The sequence below is a fragment of the Dermacentor silvarum genome, chromosome 9 (genome assembly GCF_013339745.2).
Source record: "Dermacentor silvarum isolate Dsil-2018 chromosome 9, BIME_Dsil_1.4, whole genome shotgun sequence".
NCBI classification, from domain to species: Eukaryota; Metazoa; Arthropoda; class Arachnida; order Ixodida; family Ixodidae; genus Dermacentor; species Dermacentor silvarum.
Window position 1 is genome coordinate 121,173,347 of NC_051162.1, and position 18,971 is coordinate 121,192,317.

The 18,971-nt window shown below is 43.9% G+C and overlaps 1 protein-coding gene across 1 annotated transcript; it reads right to left on the minus strand.

Annotated features, from left to right (window-relative positions):
* Nucleotides 1-558: 558 nt before the first annotated feature.
* Nucleotides 559-15,373, minus strand: LOC119463867 (dehydrogenase/reductase SDR family member 9). The gene is made up of 6 exons (XM_037724688.2): nt 15,119-15,373; nt 12,837-13,049; nt 5,625-5,831; nt 4,003-4,185; nt 3,081-3,213; nt 559-1,477 (listed from the first exon to the last, which is right to left on the minus strand). The coding sequence occupies exons 2-6, from the start codon at nt 13,039-13,041 to the stop codon at nt 1,147-1,149; spliced, it is 1,059 nt and encodes a 352-aa protein (XP_037580616.1). The 5' UTR covers nt 13,042-13,049; nt 15,119-15,373; the 3' UTR covers nt 559-1,146.
* Nucleotides 15,374-18,971: the final 3,598 nt, after the last annotated feature.

An 18,971-nucleotide genomic window follows, 5' to 3' on the forward strand; every position in this document is an offset into this window, starting at 1 on the left:
GGGCACAGCGCCGCCCCTCGGCTGCAAAAGGCACTGCGTTTTAATAATCATGGTCTCCGAGATCTGGCAGCGGGCGCGGGATTCAATATCGCCAAGGAGGTTATACGTCCTCTACAACCTCCTTGGATACCGCACGCCGTCCGATCTCGGAGGCCATTCAAGGTTGCTAGGCCATTCCTGCGTCGAGGAGTTGCTTGAGGGATGCACCTCAATGGATGGTGGTGGTGGTGGTGGTTGTCTAACGTCGTCTTACGTCAGTCGTGCTTGTTCAACGTCGGCAACAGCTTCGCTGAACATCCACATTCACAGGGTGTAATGGAGGCGGAGTTTTTTTTTTTCTTTTCGATTCCGTTAGGCTAGAACTTGTTCTATGCGCATCATATATATGTGATACACGATACGGTAAAAGGTTAACTAAAAGGTCAGCACATATCCTGAAAAAGAGCCGTCAGTACTTTAACGACACTGAAAGCTTCTCAGGATTAATTCTCTCATCTTTAAAGGCCAGATGCAATGCTAAGAAATGTGCCATGGAATATTGTTCTGCTAAGTGAACTTATTTTCCCCGCTTTCCCTCTGCGCATTAACACGATTAAACCTAACGCTTATCGCATAATCGGTGGTCCTGGCCACTAACCTTGTTCTCTTGGATTTGTTATATCTCACCTTCCTGATTTTTGGATCTGTATTCTCCACAGTACATTCACAGAAACCTTATTCCAGAACGCACTATCATCAACACTTTCACAATGAAAATTATGGAGGGGTATTTGGCTGTCCAAATCTATTTCAAAATTTTCTACCTCTCCAGTGCATTTGCGTAGTAGGATGAGACGCCGAATGATGAAAGCGCTAGAAAATACTTCCCGAAATGGACTGTACATTCCTCCACTGGAATAGACATATCAGTGATCAATTATTTAAATATAAATAAGCAAACATGCTCATAGAAGCCATTCACTCAACACAACCTACTCAACAACCTTTTTTATAGCCGCCATCCATTCGTCTCGGCCATTACATCAGTCCCTTTTGGCGGCACTTCATGAAGTGGCGCCAAAACTTCCCTGAAGAAAGACATGAAAGGATATGTGTCTGAAAAACACACTACAGTCCTGTCACTAGTTAGTCAACTCTCTCCGGAATCTATTTCCTTAATCCGCTGATCTTGCGCACCGCGTAACTCAGAGCGTCAACCACCTCAGCCGGTGCTTCCCGAAGGACAAAGTAGAAGATGGGGTCGAAGGGTCCCCAGGCTGCGTAGTACGGCTTTGGCTCGGACTCCCTGATGGCCCGCACCATCTGTTCGACTACTTCATTGGGATTCTTGCGGGCCATCCACTTGAAAAGAATCTCGGCCGTATTCATCCATTCCTGTATCTCACGCTCGCTATAGTCATCCAGCACCTCGCCAGGTAGCCGACTTAGGTCGTCGCGGATCATCTCCAAAGATCCCACGTCAGCCACTATCCGTGTCCTGTCAGGCGCATGACCAAAAAGAAGAAAATTGTGCAGGTCAGATCAGAATCAACACAATCTAGAATACTTGGTTCATTGTTGACAAAGAACGTTCTTGCAAGGCAAAAGACAGGGACACAGACAACCATGCAAGTTCATTTATGTCTGTTTCCTTGTCTCTTGTGTTTTAAAAAGCTTCTTTGTGAGTGCTTCGTGGCCTTTCAGTCATAACAATTGCGAAATTCTGCACTGGCCCCAATGTTTCAAAACCACGGCACCGTAATCAGAGAGTAATGTGGCCAGACGTCTGTGGGTGAGGGGGCTAACTATGAAATGCCACTTCTTGATTGCAACAGCATAACTTCTCGGCGCAAACTATTAGTAAATTAAAATAAAGCACCTTTATTTTTCAGCCGGATTAGCCATATCGAGCACTTTGAGCAGGCCATCAGGGATGACGAGTTGCATTATGTCACTCATTGGTGGGGCGCGGCATTCAATTAACTCGGCAAAGAAATTTATCTTAAATATGCTCGGAGTTTGAAGCTGTTTCGGATTTCATATGGTTAAACACTATACGGAGGTTTGTTTGTGATCTTTTCATTAACTACATGGAGAAGCAAAGACTCGAGAGGTGCTTTAACTGTAATTCAAGATGTTGATGTTTTATATATTGACGGAAATGTAGTCGGAAACGCCGCCTTCAATTGCAATGTCCATAAGAGACCTCGTGCAGGAGGAGTTGTGTGTAAGAGGCAAAACAGAAAGTATAAATGACCTCACAAAAGCGACACATCATCTGCCAATATCCGCAAACCAACAAACTAAAAAATAAGACGTGGTATTTAGCATGCTATTGCAAAGGGTAGAATTGTCACTGGAGATTTGAAAAAAGATGCAAGACACTAAATCCCAGGATGTGCATGTGTTTGGCGATATATCAAAAACTTATAAGCAAAAGAAAAAACTCTGTAGTAAGCCGCAGAATGCTACAAGGTTAATTTAATAACGATCATGCATTTTCCTCATTCTGTGGTACGCATTACTTTTCGCTTCTGTCTTAGTGAAACATAGGCAACCTCCATCGCCAACTTTTTTTTCTGTCTCCTGAAGTGCACGCACGGTATCTGCGATGTTACATTATCTTTAGAAAACATCTGAGGCACACTTGAAACTTTTGCACTCTGCCATTCTACCTTAACTGTTATCAGAAGCCGACCCGCACACAAGCCGCACAATGTTTTATCTCAAACAAGCGTCGGCGCTACCAATTTTCGGCAAATATGTTTTCGGCAAACTGTACTGGCATAAGTTCTCTCGAAGCAAGAGAAAAGTGCTCGGTGGCAGATTTTCGTAACTCTTATGCAAATTATTATTGTTGAAAGCTGCGAATGAAAAAGAAGCTAATACTTCACGTATTCGTACACTATTTCGACCATGTCTACAACTTCATATCTCCTTCGTTACAAAGATACAGTGCATATGTGAACTGTGGTGCCATCCATTGGCAGCTTCCAGCCCGAAGCCGTTGGTGTGGTAACCCAAGGTATCCTTCACATTGGCCCACGGATGCGATCTGCCGTTCGGTACACTGGTACACCGAAAACATAACGCGAGTTTACCTGTAAGCAGTAGGCTCGATGGTGCAGACGTCAACACCTCTGCCAAGGCACTCCCGGCGCAGTCCATCAGCCAATGAGATGACGGCATGCTTGCTCATGCAATAAGACACGCCCGCAGGAACGGTGCCACGACCTGCAATAACGTCCCGCTTAAGAGAAGATCAACAATCTAGACTTCTGCATCAAGTTCAGGCTTCTGTCTTGTAAGTTTAGTCACCCGTGTCAGCCATGACTCTCGCAAAAAATTATTTGCAACAGAATTTACTTTCTTCTCCTAACTTTATCTCGTCTTCGGCGCAAACCAATTACAAAAAAAGTTTTTTTTTCTTCGGCAACATGAGTCAAACTTCGCCCGAAGAACACTGAAAGGAAGTGGCCTTTCAATGTTGGTTATTGCCATGGAGATTATAATGCAGTAGAAGCCCAGGCCTTGCAAATATTGGCACGTATTGCATCCCCCAAACCCTTTTAAGCTCACTTCATGATATGGTAACAAGTGAAGGGAGCATGAGACGGTGATGCTGGAATGGCACAACGTAGGCGTACACGACGAGATAAGTGCAGAGAGTTCTTTATAATTCTTTTTTATATTACAAACAATATCTAATGACGAAAGCATTACTAGTTAAGTAAATGCTGATATTATTTAGCTTCGTTGTTGTGTTAGCTTGCCCTCGTGTCTTCCTCGTTAAACTTTCTGAAGCCTTTACCTGTTTCAGACAAGTTCTACACACATACAAGGGTGATAGGCGTAAATAATTACCAAGGATGTAATGTTTGCGCACATTACAATAATTATTTCACAACAATTGATAAGTATATAGTGCACACTTCATGAGTATCGGTCTAGTCAACACCAACTCACATCAAGTGTCACCACTCCACCACATGAGAAGTGAGTGCTGAACGATGTATAGCTCACCTAGAACACTGGAGACGACAATGAGGCGACCCTTGGACCTCCTAAGCAGCGGTAGAAATTTCTTGGACACGCTGACCACACCGAACACGTTGACCTCGAAGACCTTTCGTATCGAGGCCATGCTTTCCCACTCCAGTAGCCCATGACTAGGTACGCCTGCGTTTGCAACGACAGCCCAAAGGACTGTGCAAAGCACGGGAATGCTAAAGTTAGGAACTCTTCATTCAGCAAGCTCTCAGTTTTTCATACTTAAACTGCCACTTGGTTGTAATTGCCTATTTTTATACTCTTCTTTTTTAATTTATTTCCAACATCGGACACTTTAGCTATTCAGTAGCGTCGTAATCGTCAGCACGCAATGGGCACAGCCAACGCAAGTATCGAACAAAGCATGAGAGCAGTTTACGGTACCATTATTTAGCAAGGTGCATTAATGAATTTTAGGAGGATTTTCTTTGAAATTGGGTTGTCGCTGGTGCAACCTTACTCAGCATTCTGACATTTCTGCTCTGCTAATTTCCAACCCTTAAACGAGCCATGAGCATGGTCGTCCGAGTATCCTTAGTTTAACATTGTATCTATAAGTAGAGGGCCCAAATGGTTATACACACAATAAAGTGAGCTATCAACACACGTTCTAAATCGAAAATTCGATTTGAAATCACTACCTCTAAACCCCTCCCACCAACAGTGACACGCTTTTTACGTGCACTTTGTGAAGTCAGGGAATGAGGGGCTAGCGCTATGTCGTCTGCTTTCAAATAGTGCGAAACCGCATCAGACGTTTTGCTTCGTGCACTCTGTCAGCCAACGGTGCGGCAACGCAAGGGCCGTCACCCTTGAATTGGGCCCGCAATGTCTTCAAACGCGCGATAAAAAGCAGCAGCATACCGCCAAGACGCACATGCAAAAGCACAACAGCGCATGTTGTCCATGACGTTTTGCAGCTGTTGCAATTAGTTCCGGTCTTTTCAGTACACAAAAGCTCGGTTCGAGGTCGGCTTCTGTTGCTTCAGGGAGCCGCTTCCGGGGGCGTCAGTTCGTTTCGTCCCCACTCATTTCTTCCAGACTGATGTACGATTCAAAGACATAAAAGAAATGCAATTGCAAAGTCCTACTGCATCGAGTAAGCTCGAATTTTGCCAGTTTGCTGTTGGACTCATATGCTTCAATATTAAATGTATAATTCGCTATCATGTCCCCTTCAAGATCTGAGTTATGTGGTAGGAAACTATGGACTTTAAGCTTGGCCTGCTAAGTAATATGCTTCTCATTATTTCGTTTTCTTACCTTTTCTCCAATACTCTAAATACAGTGTTTTAGTAAACGTCACCGCAGATTCATTCACCCTCACTCTAGTGTCTCTAAAAACACCTCGCGCAGAGAAACTGCATTTTCATTGGATGCATTTCTATTGGATGGATAGTACGACGTGTGAAGAAACTGTGATCAGCGCTTTATGCGACAGTTCTATACATAGCAAATTAGCGCGCCGTCTTATATTCATCACGTATACACAGCAGCCTTAAAAAAGTGTAGGATGATGTAGGCTAGATCTCAATGTCACCCCTCCCCCCTTTGTCTATGCCCCACTAAGAGGTCAGTACAGGCTCTTTGCTCACCTCTAGTCCCAAGTGTGTTCTTGATTGTGACGAGCGCGTTCTCGATTTGGTCTTCATTCGTGACATCCATTTGCACAACCTGAATGCTCGAATTCTTGGACAACTCGCGAGCACCGTCACCATTGGCGTCCAGACAGCCGGCGTACACGAAGAACCTTTCGTTGGACAGCCGCTTCGCCAGCAAATTCCCAAAGCCCGTGTCACAACCTGTGATCCAAATAAAATCTGTGAGTCATTACGGGTTTAGAAGAATGTACAAGCAATAGGTTCGTGGGGGGAGGGGGGGGGGGGGGGGTTGAGACCGAGTGAGATCTCTCCTTTGAATAGTTCGTACATATGGTAGCGTGAGTTGAAGTAGCCGAAACCAACATACTTATCGAAGTCTTATCGAACACACTTATTGAATATCTCAATATATTCAGCCTCCCGAAGAATCATGCCCGCATTATTCTGTACAATTGTGTCTATTGAAATAATAACGAAACAATGCATTGTTTCACTCACGGACTCGTTGAACTGTGCTCTATCGCTCAGGAGCAGGTCAGTAGATATAGCCTGCAATGCTTTCACTTCAATTTATTGGGTGAACACCACTTTTTTACGTTGCCGAGTCCTCCAACGAGCACTAAAGCAGCGCCGTGTGCTTTCAGCTCATTCTGTCAATTCCTCAGTGAGTAAGCATTGCGTACAAACGTTAAGACATTGTCGAAACACCCAGTTTCACCATAATAACAACTCTCGTACCATGTGCCGTGTAAAATCTCAAAGAGCTTGCGTGGGATACGCATTTGGTGAACCGTAGTAAAGTGCCTCAGACACGCTGGCCGACTTTTCGATAGGCGAACCTATCACGCGTACCGTGCGTGGCTACGCGTGTGTCCACTCCCAAACGATTTCCACACTTTCTCAACGTCTGCGCATGTATATCAATATGCACATTTGCCTGAATCCTACGCTTGCACGGTAAGGTCATCCTAGCTAAACACGCACAATGCTTCCTTGTACATGATCCACAGTCTTTACCTCGCGTATTTATGTTGGTGCATGATAATTCCGACGAACCGTAACGAACGCGCCTAAGATGGTCGTAAGCGCTTCAGAATTATGTGCCGTAGGAAGAAATCATATGCACTCCTCTAATATCACCACTGATATGGTAGCCTCGCCCATTGTTTATCCATAAGTCCCTCCAATAAAAAGATAATTAAGCATTTTATCTTTCACTGTTATTTCACGGCTGGTTCCAAACATCTTAAAGACAAATTATCCCATTTTTTACGGTGTAGTGCATGCATTGTGGTAACGTTTGAGAAGTATAGCGAATCGTGTCTATTTCAGTAGTCATAGCAGGTGATACCGCAGTTCGCCGTGCATGACTCAATGCAGCTGCGCAAAAGGAATAGGGGGTAAATTACTCGCTGCCAGAATTTACGTAATGGCGTCAGTCGGAGAAAAATGTATTTTGAGATTTTCTTTAATAAACCATGTGTTATTGTGCGAGTGTTTCAACAGTGTGCAAGCAAGGAAAGCGTCAGCCAAGACCTAACTTTTCGGAAACGAGACGCGCCTTCTCACGCGTCTTTTCGCCCTGAGCCAAAATTTGATGAAATCAAGTTCCTCTGCCGAAGGTTTCGCTCTTAACTAAGTGTTCCCTTGTTTACCCACAAATGGAACTGACTGTGAGGAACGACACAGCTGAGTGCCAAAGAATGACTTTTATCACCCTCGGCGCTGGAACGTTAATCGAATTCTCACTTAACAAGCGGTAGCTATTACATCGGTCTAATACAATAAAGAATGCAACTATGTGCTGACTACAAGAGCTACCTCACTATACAACAAAAATGTATAGATTTATTGGCATTCTTGTATTCCAAAAGGTTCGGTGTAGTGCTTTACACAAAACAGACGATTAATTTGGGCCCGGGCGTTGGTAATCCTCTCTTTTATTTATTAAACATGAGTTGGATGCACGAACGCCAAATTAAACATTTTTTACTGGTGTAATTAAAGAAGCAATACAGCTTTTTTTTCTTTCTCTGTAACATACATCACCGCACTTTGCCTTTGGAGCCTGTAATATGGGAATTTGTGTCGAGCTTGTTAATATCTGCTGCGTTATTTCTACTGCAATGCCATCAGGACTCATTTTTCCCAATTGCACTGCTCGTGAATTACGCCACTCAAGCCAGCTAACTTAGGACAATAACTGCATCCTGTTAAGAAGCGCCCTAGTTATTCTCAGTGACAAACTAATGTAAAATTTCCAGACTCGCTTGCGTTGGCTCAAGCGAGCATACAAAACCAAGCACGCGAAACGTTAACCATGTTATCTTGCAATAACCGGTCCTAACTGACACATTCAGCGGTAAGCAACCCGGATTCTGGGTTTTTTCGTGTGAACCGCTACGTGACTTGACGGTCAACTCAAGTACGGGTCCTTGATGGCCACGGCTACGGGCTTAGGGGGCACAAGATTCAAATCACAAATTTTCATGGCAGATAACTTATGTAAAGGTGACCAACTGACCATTCCTTTTCTGAGCACGCTCTACATCTGTCAGCCCATATTTCTATATTTGCCTCTTGGCTATAATTATGTAGTAGGAGAGCAGGTCAAAGGTAGACTCAGATAGGCAAGGGGAACGCGGCAGTTGCGTGTTTCTTTAGGTGCATGTATGTATGTGTGTATGTATGCATGTATTTATGTATATATATATATATATATATATATATATATATATGTGTGTGTGTGTGTGTGTGTGTGTGTGTGTGTGTGTGTGTGTGTGTGTGTGTGTGTGTGTGTGTGTGTGTGTGTGTGTGTGTGTGTGTGTGTGTGTGTGTGTGTGTGTGTTTGTGTGTGTGTGTGTGTGTGTGTGTGTGTGTGTGTGTGTGTGTGTGTGTGTAGCGAGAGAGTATGAGCAGTATGAGTTGCGAATACGGACTCAATCCAATAGTTACAGCGCCATAACGGTCTTGCTGCTCAACACGAGGTCACGGGTGGCAGTTTCTGGCGTGGCACCGGCGCTACAATGAGGTCCTAATGCAAAAAGTTGTCGCAGTTTCACCTGAAAGGCGAAGCATCAATTGCGATAGCAAACTTGTAGAGAGCTATACGGAGTAATGATATTAGCTTTATCAGCTGTATAAACTTGGACATGCAGCAGCATCGGCAACTCGCAGAACTGTTGTCGACGCCATCGGCGTTTTGCCTGCGTTCGCTCAAAATGCGTGCGGCGTTGGTGACTGTTGCCCGAGCCTCTGATATAAATAGGCACTTGGTGCCGCAGCTAAACGTCGCCTCCCTTCCCTCCCCCTCCCCCACGGCCTCTCGCGCTCCGGAAGAAGGCGCGTTTGCTCTACATATATAGTGATTGTAAAGGAGAAAAGAGACGCCTACTTCTGCAGCCCTTAAGCGAGCACGGCGCAGAACGCGCGTTTGTTCTCCGCCGTGCGTTCACTCCGCGTGAAAGACGCGCCGCTCGCGCCCTTTCACTCGCACATACAGCGTTCGGCGCGCGGCGACGATTTCTTCTCCAAATGACGTCATACGGAACCTCACGGCGACGGCGACGGCGACGCCGACGGCAGAAATCTGCTTTTGAGTGTCCATATAATTGCTATCGCAATAAAATAAAGGCCCTTGTGCGCGTAGATTAAGGTGCGCGGTGAAGGAGCTTGGGTATTTGAAACTATTTTGCAGTCGCGAATACCCACAGCGGGGATCCTCGCTGCTCATGGTGCCGTTTCACGACGTAAAATACACAGCAGGGAGGTTTAACTCGGGAGATTCCTATACTGACAAGTTTCATGTTTATTAACGCGATAGCGCGAAGGGCCCCTTGTCGCAGAAAATTACATTTGCCTGTCAGAACCTGCAAGTTGGCGGTGGGCAACGGTGGGCAGCTATCTGTATGACGTCATGACCTGGAACAGGTATATGTGTAGACGCATTGACTCTGAGGAATCACTTTTCTTGGGATAATTATTGCCGACTTTGGTGACGTCTGGTGCTTTCATGTACGTAATAAGAGTTAATAAAAGAAACTCCGTTTTTTAAATAAAGTTGGCAAAATATCAAAGCACTAAACAAATGAAGCTTTAAATTTACAACACTTTAACACTCAAATGGTGACCGATGTCTGTTACCTTATCTGAGTACATTAGTACGTATAGCTTATTTTATTATTTTATGCCAACGATCAAAAATATTCACAGCAGTCTGTGGTGCTTCGCTTTCTTAGCCATGTAACTCCCGTATGCAGTTCCACAAGAAGAATTTCGATAACGTGTTCACCTTTATTTATGACCATGCAAAGTTCATTTGTACAAAAATACTATTCGAAACGTTCTTTGAGTTAAAGCCTAGTAATGTAGTAAATATTTAGGAAATGGTTTTCTGAGCGGTCCAGAACTGAAAACTCGCTCCATCGTTTAGAAAACGCTACCTTAGCCTATGCATTAGGTAACCCGCACTAGAATATAGCAGTATATAGCATATACGATATGTTGGGCATTGACAAAGGATTAAGTATAGGCAATCCTAATGACAGTGTTTTTACCACTGTCCCAGAATGAAATAGGCAATGTTATTAAAATAATTGATCGGCGCGTCTAGAAAGGCATTTATGCAGTTCACTTATACATTAATAAGGGAATCGATTGGCACCAAGTTTTCTCTAAACCTGGCCCTTGCACCGGTGAGACAATTATTTGTGGCAAGTGCCATACGTACTGCGAGGCTTTCATTCTGATGAACTTCAGATCTAGTATGTGCTAGACCGGCATGAATGAAAGAAAAATTCGGCAGAGACACTTCAGACTGCTTACTTGTGGCAATGCGAAAGCATTATACCGTTTTGTAAACCGCGGAACGTTATTAACGCGCTCATTTTATAAGCTCATGACGTGGCGCCACCTCCTCCCCATTGGCCGCGCCGTAACGTGCCCCGTGACGCACGCACTAGGCACACCTTTAATCATCCAGAACCGTGGAGCCGCCGTGACGTCGGGGGAGCGTGCTCGTCTTCCACCCCGGAGGGCCGGGTTTGATTCCCCACCAGACCTAAATGTATCAAATTTTGTTTTATATGGCATTAATTTACTATGTCTACAAATTTGACCTCAATCCGAGCATAGTTTCTTACACGTTTTTAGACTTTGCGCCGTCGGCCATTTTTGGTACCATAGCTCGGTCGCGCCACCGCGGATGACGCCTGATTTTCGTATAATGGCGCATATAATGCTTTCGCATTAAAAAAATATGAGTAACTGAAGGGGCTCCCCCGCATCCGACTTCCCCTCCACGCTACCCTTCCTTGCAAGAAACCCTGCCTTTATCAGGTGCGGTATTAACGCTTATGGTCATTGAGGCCAAAATGTTTGGCAGGGCTGGGTGGTTTGTCATGGCTAGCAAATGGCGCCAGACAACACGAAGAACAAACGAAAAGAGCAAGCTAATTCCGAAGCGCCTTTTTATTGTGTTGCTGTTCTAATTACGAAGCGCCTTTTGATTATTTTGCTGTTCTACTTTATGTTCTCTGGCACTGTGAAAGGGAACGAAAAGGAGAAGTCGTGAATGCTAACTAAAATCATGTCCAGCTGGCTGCCTCATGCTGGGAAAGATCACCAGAAGATGAGAAAGAGAGCAAAATATGACGCAGTCAACCCACGTACGTGCACATCAAGGAAACAGCTAGGTGCGTTGAAAAGAGCGGTCTCTCATTTTCAGTTTGGTTTCAGGGAGCCAACCACTATGTCCCATGAAATGTAAGAGGCTGTGGCTTTCAAGCTGTTTACTATAGTAGGCGGAGGGAAAATAACTGAAGATTATTAACAGTTTTGACATTTTATTTTCCAGAACGGTGTTTTCAGAAAGGTCCAATCAGGAGTGGAGATCGCGATGCGCGTAGCTGCAGTCTGGTTTCTTCTTGCAGTCAACTTTGTTGGCCTTATGCATATGTTTCTTAGATATTTCATTTGCCTACCTCCAAGTCACAACGAAGAAATTTGCTCTTCGTGTAGCACTTTCTATGGTTTATTTGTCTAAATCGGTCTAAAACCAGTCAATTTTCTCGCAGATGTTCTTCCAGTCCTGTCTAGCGACCGGTAGAACCGGGGTAATTCACTGACTTCGTAAACGATGTGGAATCAACGTAATATCCTAATTTCCTTTGCAATAATCAGTATTGACAGCTCCCTTTTGTAAGCAGCACTCTAATTAGGGCACATATCTGTCTGTCAATCTTGACTTTTCTAAATTAAGCGCGATAGTATCTAACTTCACCGCGAGTGTGACTACTAATCACAAATGTTGAAAGGCGAATGCAACTGCCAGGAACACCAATACACCTCTGGAAAACAAGCTATACTTATTACCGAAGTTCACTTGCTACAGAGGTACAGTATCACCATGAAAGTGATGGTACAGGCGGCTCTACCTGAACAGAAAATACGAAAACATACCCTTCTGTGGTTTCGGTGGCAAGTATAAACCAAATTCCCACAGTTCAGATATCCCCAAAATACCACAGAAACATCATTTCCCCAGATTACACTTGCACTTAAAGATTAAAATATTGGTTTTTAATATGATACTCGAAATATCGGCAACAAATATCTCTCCGGTGTATTCTTAACCCTAAATTTTTGTCTCGAATGAAGGACTACGTGAGGCGAAGTGAATTCTAACAGCTATTCGGCGATTTTATTCCGCATGCAGAGTAGTCATTTGCAATAAAAAAACGGCGCAAGCAAGTAAAATATAGCAGATTGTGCATAGTCTGTTATGGGTACTGAAGAAAATTGTGTTTTAGCGTTCACAGGCCGTCACTATCAACAACAAATGAGAGTGACCGAATACGAGCGTCGACACAGTCTTGCGATAGTTAATAGAGAACATCGGATAGACGATAGGCATGCAAACAGACGTGTATGTAGGCAGTAAAGAGTAGTCCAACCATTTTCGATACATCCTATCTTGCGATTATCTCAGTAGCCAATCGAGGCAATAGTCACTTGAAGACTAGTACAGCGGACAAGAACTATACAATCTGTAACCATTATGAGTGATTGTGCGCAACAATTTTATCTGTCCTTGTCGCTTTCACCTCTGTAATCTTCAAATCATCAATAACCAACTTCACAGTAATGAGACAGTCGTCTGCTCACATTAATAAGAATAAATGCATCTAAGTAGATATAGTTCCTTACCGGTCACCAGAACAGCTTTGCCATCCCCTTCAACGTGCTTCGTTAAGGCGTTGGACCAGAGGAACTGAGCCAGCCAAAAGCTCGCTAGCAACACCAGGCAAGCCGAGCCGAAATAGGTCGCGCACTGTGTCAGAAATGGCCAGCGCTTGCAGACTTCCCACAGAGGAACGACGAGCATGAAGAACAGGATCCACCTTGTCTTCATGTCTATCCCTGCAGAAATTTCAGCGCACGAGCATTCGAGCCGAAAATCAAGTGCATTGTCAAATAAAAATGATCGCAGTTTGGATGAAAGCAATGAAATCGCAGTGCTCTTTAATGATTCCAGTCACTGCAGTAATTATTGGTACGTGTGGCGGGGATAATAACAACTTTGTATTGCTCATTATTTTTAACTGTGGTATTTAACTTTGTGGTTATGGATGGCTGACCCCTTCGCGACCTCCTGATGATACAATTGCTGTCACGCCAGATTACACCCTTTTGAGCATTTAACGCGAGTGCCAATACTGGCCACAACCAACCACCAGCAAAGTTTGAACATGGATGCGTTAGTCGTTAACGCAAGTAAAAAAATAATTGAGAAAGCACCACACCATTTTTATTGAATATTAGCGCCCCTAAGTCTCATAGAAATACAAGAGCATGAAGAACGTTTTCATCGAATGTCAGTAGTCCTAGTGTTCTCAACAACGAGGACTGTCCGTGTGCTAGCCTATGGGTCCCGGTGTTTTAACAGATACAATGCCATAAACAGACATGATGAAATAAAAGAATAATTATGCCTGACTTTGGCCGTCAGTCTCACTCACGAGTATGCTGACTCATACTGAGATAGAGCGTTAGTAAGTGACGACGGATACGATAGAGTGTTAGTAAGGGACCAAGGATGTGAGTTGACATGAGTATGAAGTGCAGTGAGCGCTAGTGAGCTTGAGGAAACTTGAATACGAACAGGAGTGAGTTGCGGTTAACGTGAGCGTCGACGACAGTTAGAGACGCTGAGTTTCAGTGGACGTAATTATAACGCGAATGTCGGTGAGTGTGTACGTGAGCATAAACGTCAGTGGGGGCTGGTGGTAAGCGCCAATGGAAGCGACTATAAAACCGAGTGAGTGTCGGCGGGCATGAGTCGGCGAGAGTAGGAACGCGAGTAAGTACCGGCAAGTTTGAGCGCACATAAGCGTGAGTGAGTACAAAAATATTGGTGAGTAAGTGCGAGCGAGTGCGCTGCCGAAGCACTGTTTCAGAATCGGGCCAACTGAACTCATTGCAATAAGTATGTTATGGCAAGAATTTTGCATGATCGCATATGCCATCTCGTATTTGTCGTCTGGCCTAATCTCGTATGTGATCTGACATACATGATTATCAAGTCATGTCGCAGATCATATCTTCTAAGCAACGTCTAGCGACAGCACCAGTGACTGATTGTAAAGGGCTGCTTTGAATGGAAGCAAATAAAAACATTTTTTAAGTTTCAAAATTGAAATTATCTGGCTGTTCTATTTCAAACAGCTACATTGTACCACATTACCTAGTTAGTCACATCATTTTACTGACGTTTAGTCTGCATAATTAAAGAGGAAACAAAACTAACACTGACGACTATTCCAAATTTATTCAAAACACACGGGAAACGAAAACTTCTGTATATTACCTTAATTACCCGAGCTTTAAATAAATCTTCAACTTGCAGCAGGTTCCTAATTGCCCCAGAAAACGCAACACCGGTAAATTGCATGATATGGGGCCTATTGCAGTATGTTCTATAGAACGTAAATAAACTAAAACTCCTAGCTTCTGTGCATACGATCAACGAACGCATATATATGTGACGTGGTCTCCCTGTACCAGGTGGGCCATTAAGCTTGCCTCATGAACAGCTTCAACTTGGAGCTTAAATACGGAATGTAAAACGTACTGCCTCGAAGGAAAATGACGTTCCACAGACGTCATTTTGCTGACGTGAGTTCAACTGTTCTGACGTGAGTTGAACTCACGGCTGCGCAGCAGGGAATGGAACAAAAGGCATCACCAGCACAACAGTTGCAAGCTCGGCTAGTTGGTCTACGTTCGACTTGGTGAACAGCGTGGGCGACAGCACAAGTGATACGAACAGAGTAAATCCGCTGGACCGGTGGCGGGATAAGTCGGGACAGTTAGATTGGTGCACTTAATCAGTTCGTATAACTTCTTCCATCGTTCTGCGCTCTTCGTCCTGACACGTATGAGCATCATTTTTTCTTTCCCTATTTTGACACTGCATCGATGAATCTCACCTTTGCCACAGTAAGTGGTCTGTACCAAAGCTTACGGACTTGGGACCCTCGATCGTCTCCGCAGAACTCTTGTAGAAAAATTCCAGAAAGACGACTGAAGGCTGGTGCTACTTATACTCAGGTCACTTCCGACAAGTGGTTTTCCGTCGTCTGTCCAGCAACGTCTAGGTTTGTGCGTACCAGCTAGGCAGGAACTCAAGAAAGGTCCCTTTACCGATACAACTTCCGCTACACGCCGAACAAGTTGCCTAGTGTGAGCGAAGCACGAATCTCTGACTGCAGCGATGTCCGCGTGCTTCGCGACCAAGATATTTATGTTAAGACAGCTACGTTCACCGAGAAATGCAACCGAGACAATCGCAAGTGGGTATATAGGTCGCGATATCTCTTGGAAGGGTATAAGCATGAGAACGGTGAACAAGTGGCCATTTGTGAGCGGTGGGTCCGACATTCAAAATCCGATATCTGTACAACTAGAACTAGAAATCTCACGATTCCAAGCAGTAATGCACAACAAACAGAAAGTCTAAGCCATTATTTTTTCTGGCCTTCTACTTGATTGATACTTAAAACACGACTTCGGCAGCCTTCGATTAAGTGCACCCGCTCTTTTACCTCGCCATAAACTTGAGCAAGAAGTTTGAATCGACCGAGGTCACTCCGGAATACAGTTTTGCAGTCGGCGGACTTCTTCGGTAATCAAAATGGCATCTCACAACAAATGTAATTTCAATGTCCCGATGCCTTTGTGCGGTTACGTAATTGGCATAATTATTAAGCAAACGTTGCGCCTATTGTTTTTTTTTTGTCTTTTTTCGTAGAGATAAGAAACAATGCTTGCGATATTACGAGTTCAAGTGCCGATAAGATCCAGCCCAGTTCTTCCAGTCTCGTCGCAATCTGTCGAGATACAGACACGTACGTCCCGGGAAATAGTGGCGGCAACCAAAAAGCTTTTCGTTCATTTGGATATTACTCATAAACTTTGAGGTTACCGCAAAAGATGTCTTGTTTTATATTCAGCATATGCATAGTCTCTATGAAAAGCAGTCGTCAAGGACATTGAATGTGTTCAAGATTCTGAAAAGAAAGATATGTCCCCAAAGCAGTCGTCACTTATTTATCCTTCGCGTTGCATTCAACAAGCATCGCGACACTGCAAAGCACATATCCGGCCCTCGAGTCTCTTTTTACCACTCGAATCAATCCGAACCGCTGAAAGGTTCTGTCTTAGTTGCAATAGTAATACCTAGATGCAGGTAAGATCCCTCTCGTGCACCTAAGAGATAGCCAAGGACGCTTGAAACTTTACCCATTTTATCTGCAAAAGAGCAACATTTCTTTAAAATTATATTATGCGTGCGTCGAAACGCATTTCCGGGATAACGCAAACAAACCAAACAACCAGAGACACAGTCAAAACACATTCAAGAAGCTAGCAGGAACAGTGATTTGAGAGGTGGTTATTCGTCTGGCTGCACGGTTAACTACTGCCCACAAACCACAGCCGTCTAGACTTATGACGTCAAGAATGGAGATGACTGCAGCCTCCTAGGTCTTTATTAATATTGGCCGAGCATCCACAACATGGCATGTCAGTGCCTTATAATGGCGAGAACCGGCGAGATCGGCGATATCATGTGCAAGTGCGCAAATCACTCTTTATTGCAAGTTACAATGCTTCCTTTAGCAGGATATAGTTCTACGGCACAGTTCGCGCTTGTGTTTTCAAACAAACCCGGTGGGAATCAGAACACAAGCACGACTCAAATGATTCATCAGCAATGCGCTCTCTGCTCCTCTCTCCTTTTTTTCTTATTACTCGACCAGCCCATGTGTCAGGGGAATGAAACAATGAAAAAGAATAGAAACTTATCAGCACGTGTGGGGTATTGTAAAGAATGTCAACAATGGAGATACAACGGTAGGGTGTGCGCACGCCTGCATAAATTAAAGAAGCAGACGACGTTCGCACTGGAGAGTTATTTCTGTGCTTGCGCGTGCTATTGCTGATCTGGTACTTTTTTGTTACTATAAGACACTGATATCACACGTGCAGTCGACATTCTTGTAATATACTAGGTATATGTGACGCTATACATGGCCAGGACATACCTATGATTGTGGAAGGATCTTTCTGTTTACTTGAATTTCTTTCCCTTTTCCTCTTCCCCTAGTGCAGGGTCTTCTTATTTCTGGGCTTTTACATGCCAAAACCAGTTCTGATTATGAGGCACGCCGTAGTGGAGGGCTCCGGATTAATTTTGACCACCTGGGGTTCTTTAATGTGCACTACAACGCAAGCACACGGGCGTTGTTGCATTTCGCCTTCATCGAAATGCGGCCGCCGGGGCCGGGATTCGATCCCGCGACCTCGTGCTCAGCAGCGCAACACCTTAGCTGACTGAGCCACCTCGGCGGGTATAGTGCAGGGTACCCAACCGGATATGGCCTCTGTTAAACCCCCTGCCTCTTCTTCTTCGTCTCTTGGTATATACATCTATCACTCGTGCAATCTCGTCATAAGTGAATATGCACCGCTTAATGTAAATATAAGAGACCAATTTGCATCAAAGTCTTTTTTTTTCGTTCAGGGAGTACTCTAAAATTCTTGATACTGCCACGGACAGTTTTTCACGCGTATGACTGTTAATTTTTTATTATCGTAGGTGGTTTAGAGGCTCTTGAAAATATACACATAGCACATCCATGACATACACACTGCGTAGCAACGAAAGAAAGCTAAGTGCAGCTTAACAAGATTGAGGCAACTTTCTAAGCAACAATATTGCAAGCAACGATGACACTGCTCCCCAGCGTGCAGTCAGTGGTCCCTTCCGCAAGCCTCGTATCTATGTCCTTGACGTTGTTTTAGTCCTCCTCGGCCGAAATGACTCGTATCCAAGAGGGGATAATGCTTGTTGTTGTTGTTGTTGTTGTTGTTGTTGTTGTTGTTGTTGTTGTTGTTGTTGTTGTTGTTGTTGTTGTTGTTGTTGTTGTTGTTGTTGTTGTTGTTGTTGTTGTTGTTGTTCAACGAACATGTGGGCCAGGGGACTTCAGTTTAGTTCCTATGAGTATGGCTCTATCGACTAGGTGGATTGACCATGAATCAGGTGGCAGTAGGTATGCAGAAAAGAAAGCTTAAATAGGATTTTCTAAATTAAGAATGACCTAATAAATTATGGCATTCCTTCGCATCAACTTCGTCTTCTTTGTCCTCAGTTCACTAAAACTTGCTTACCAAGTCCTAAAAAACAACGCATACCTATGACAAAAAGTTAACCGGGCCGTTAGGCAGAGAGTGCGAGTGGAGGCAAAAGTTGATCGATTAATATTGATTGATTGATTGAATAATATTGATTGATTGATTGATTGATTGATTGATTGATTGATTGATTGATTGATTGATTGACTGATTGCTTGATTGATTGATTGATTGATTGATTGATTGATTGATTGATTGGTGATCCATTGGGCTTGAGGTACCAGAGAGCAACACTGGGCCTATGAAGAAGATGTACACTGGAGAGCTAAAGGGACGGTCGACTGTTTTTTAAGTACCTTCTAATTTCTAGCGCTATAGATCTAAAGTCTAGCACTTGAAATGTCTAATCATTCAGTGATTTCACGGGAAAGCGAGTATACATATTTAAAACATAATTTTTTGACCTGCGTAGTCACTTCTTAAAAGTTTGCAAGGACGCCGACAACAGTTACTAGTGGACGCGATGGCACTCTGGTCTTAGTCAGCGAAACACATGCTTCACAAAAGAGCAACTAATTTGGACGTTCACAATAATATTATTTTAATAATTTTTACATCATATGTAAACATGGCACGCGTACAGGTCAA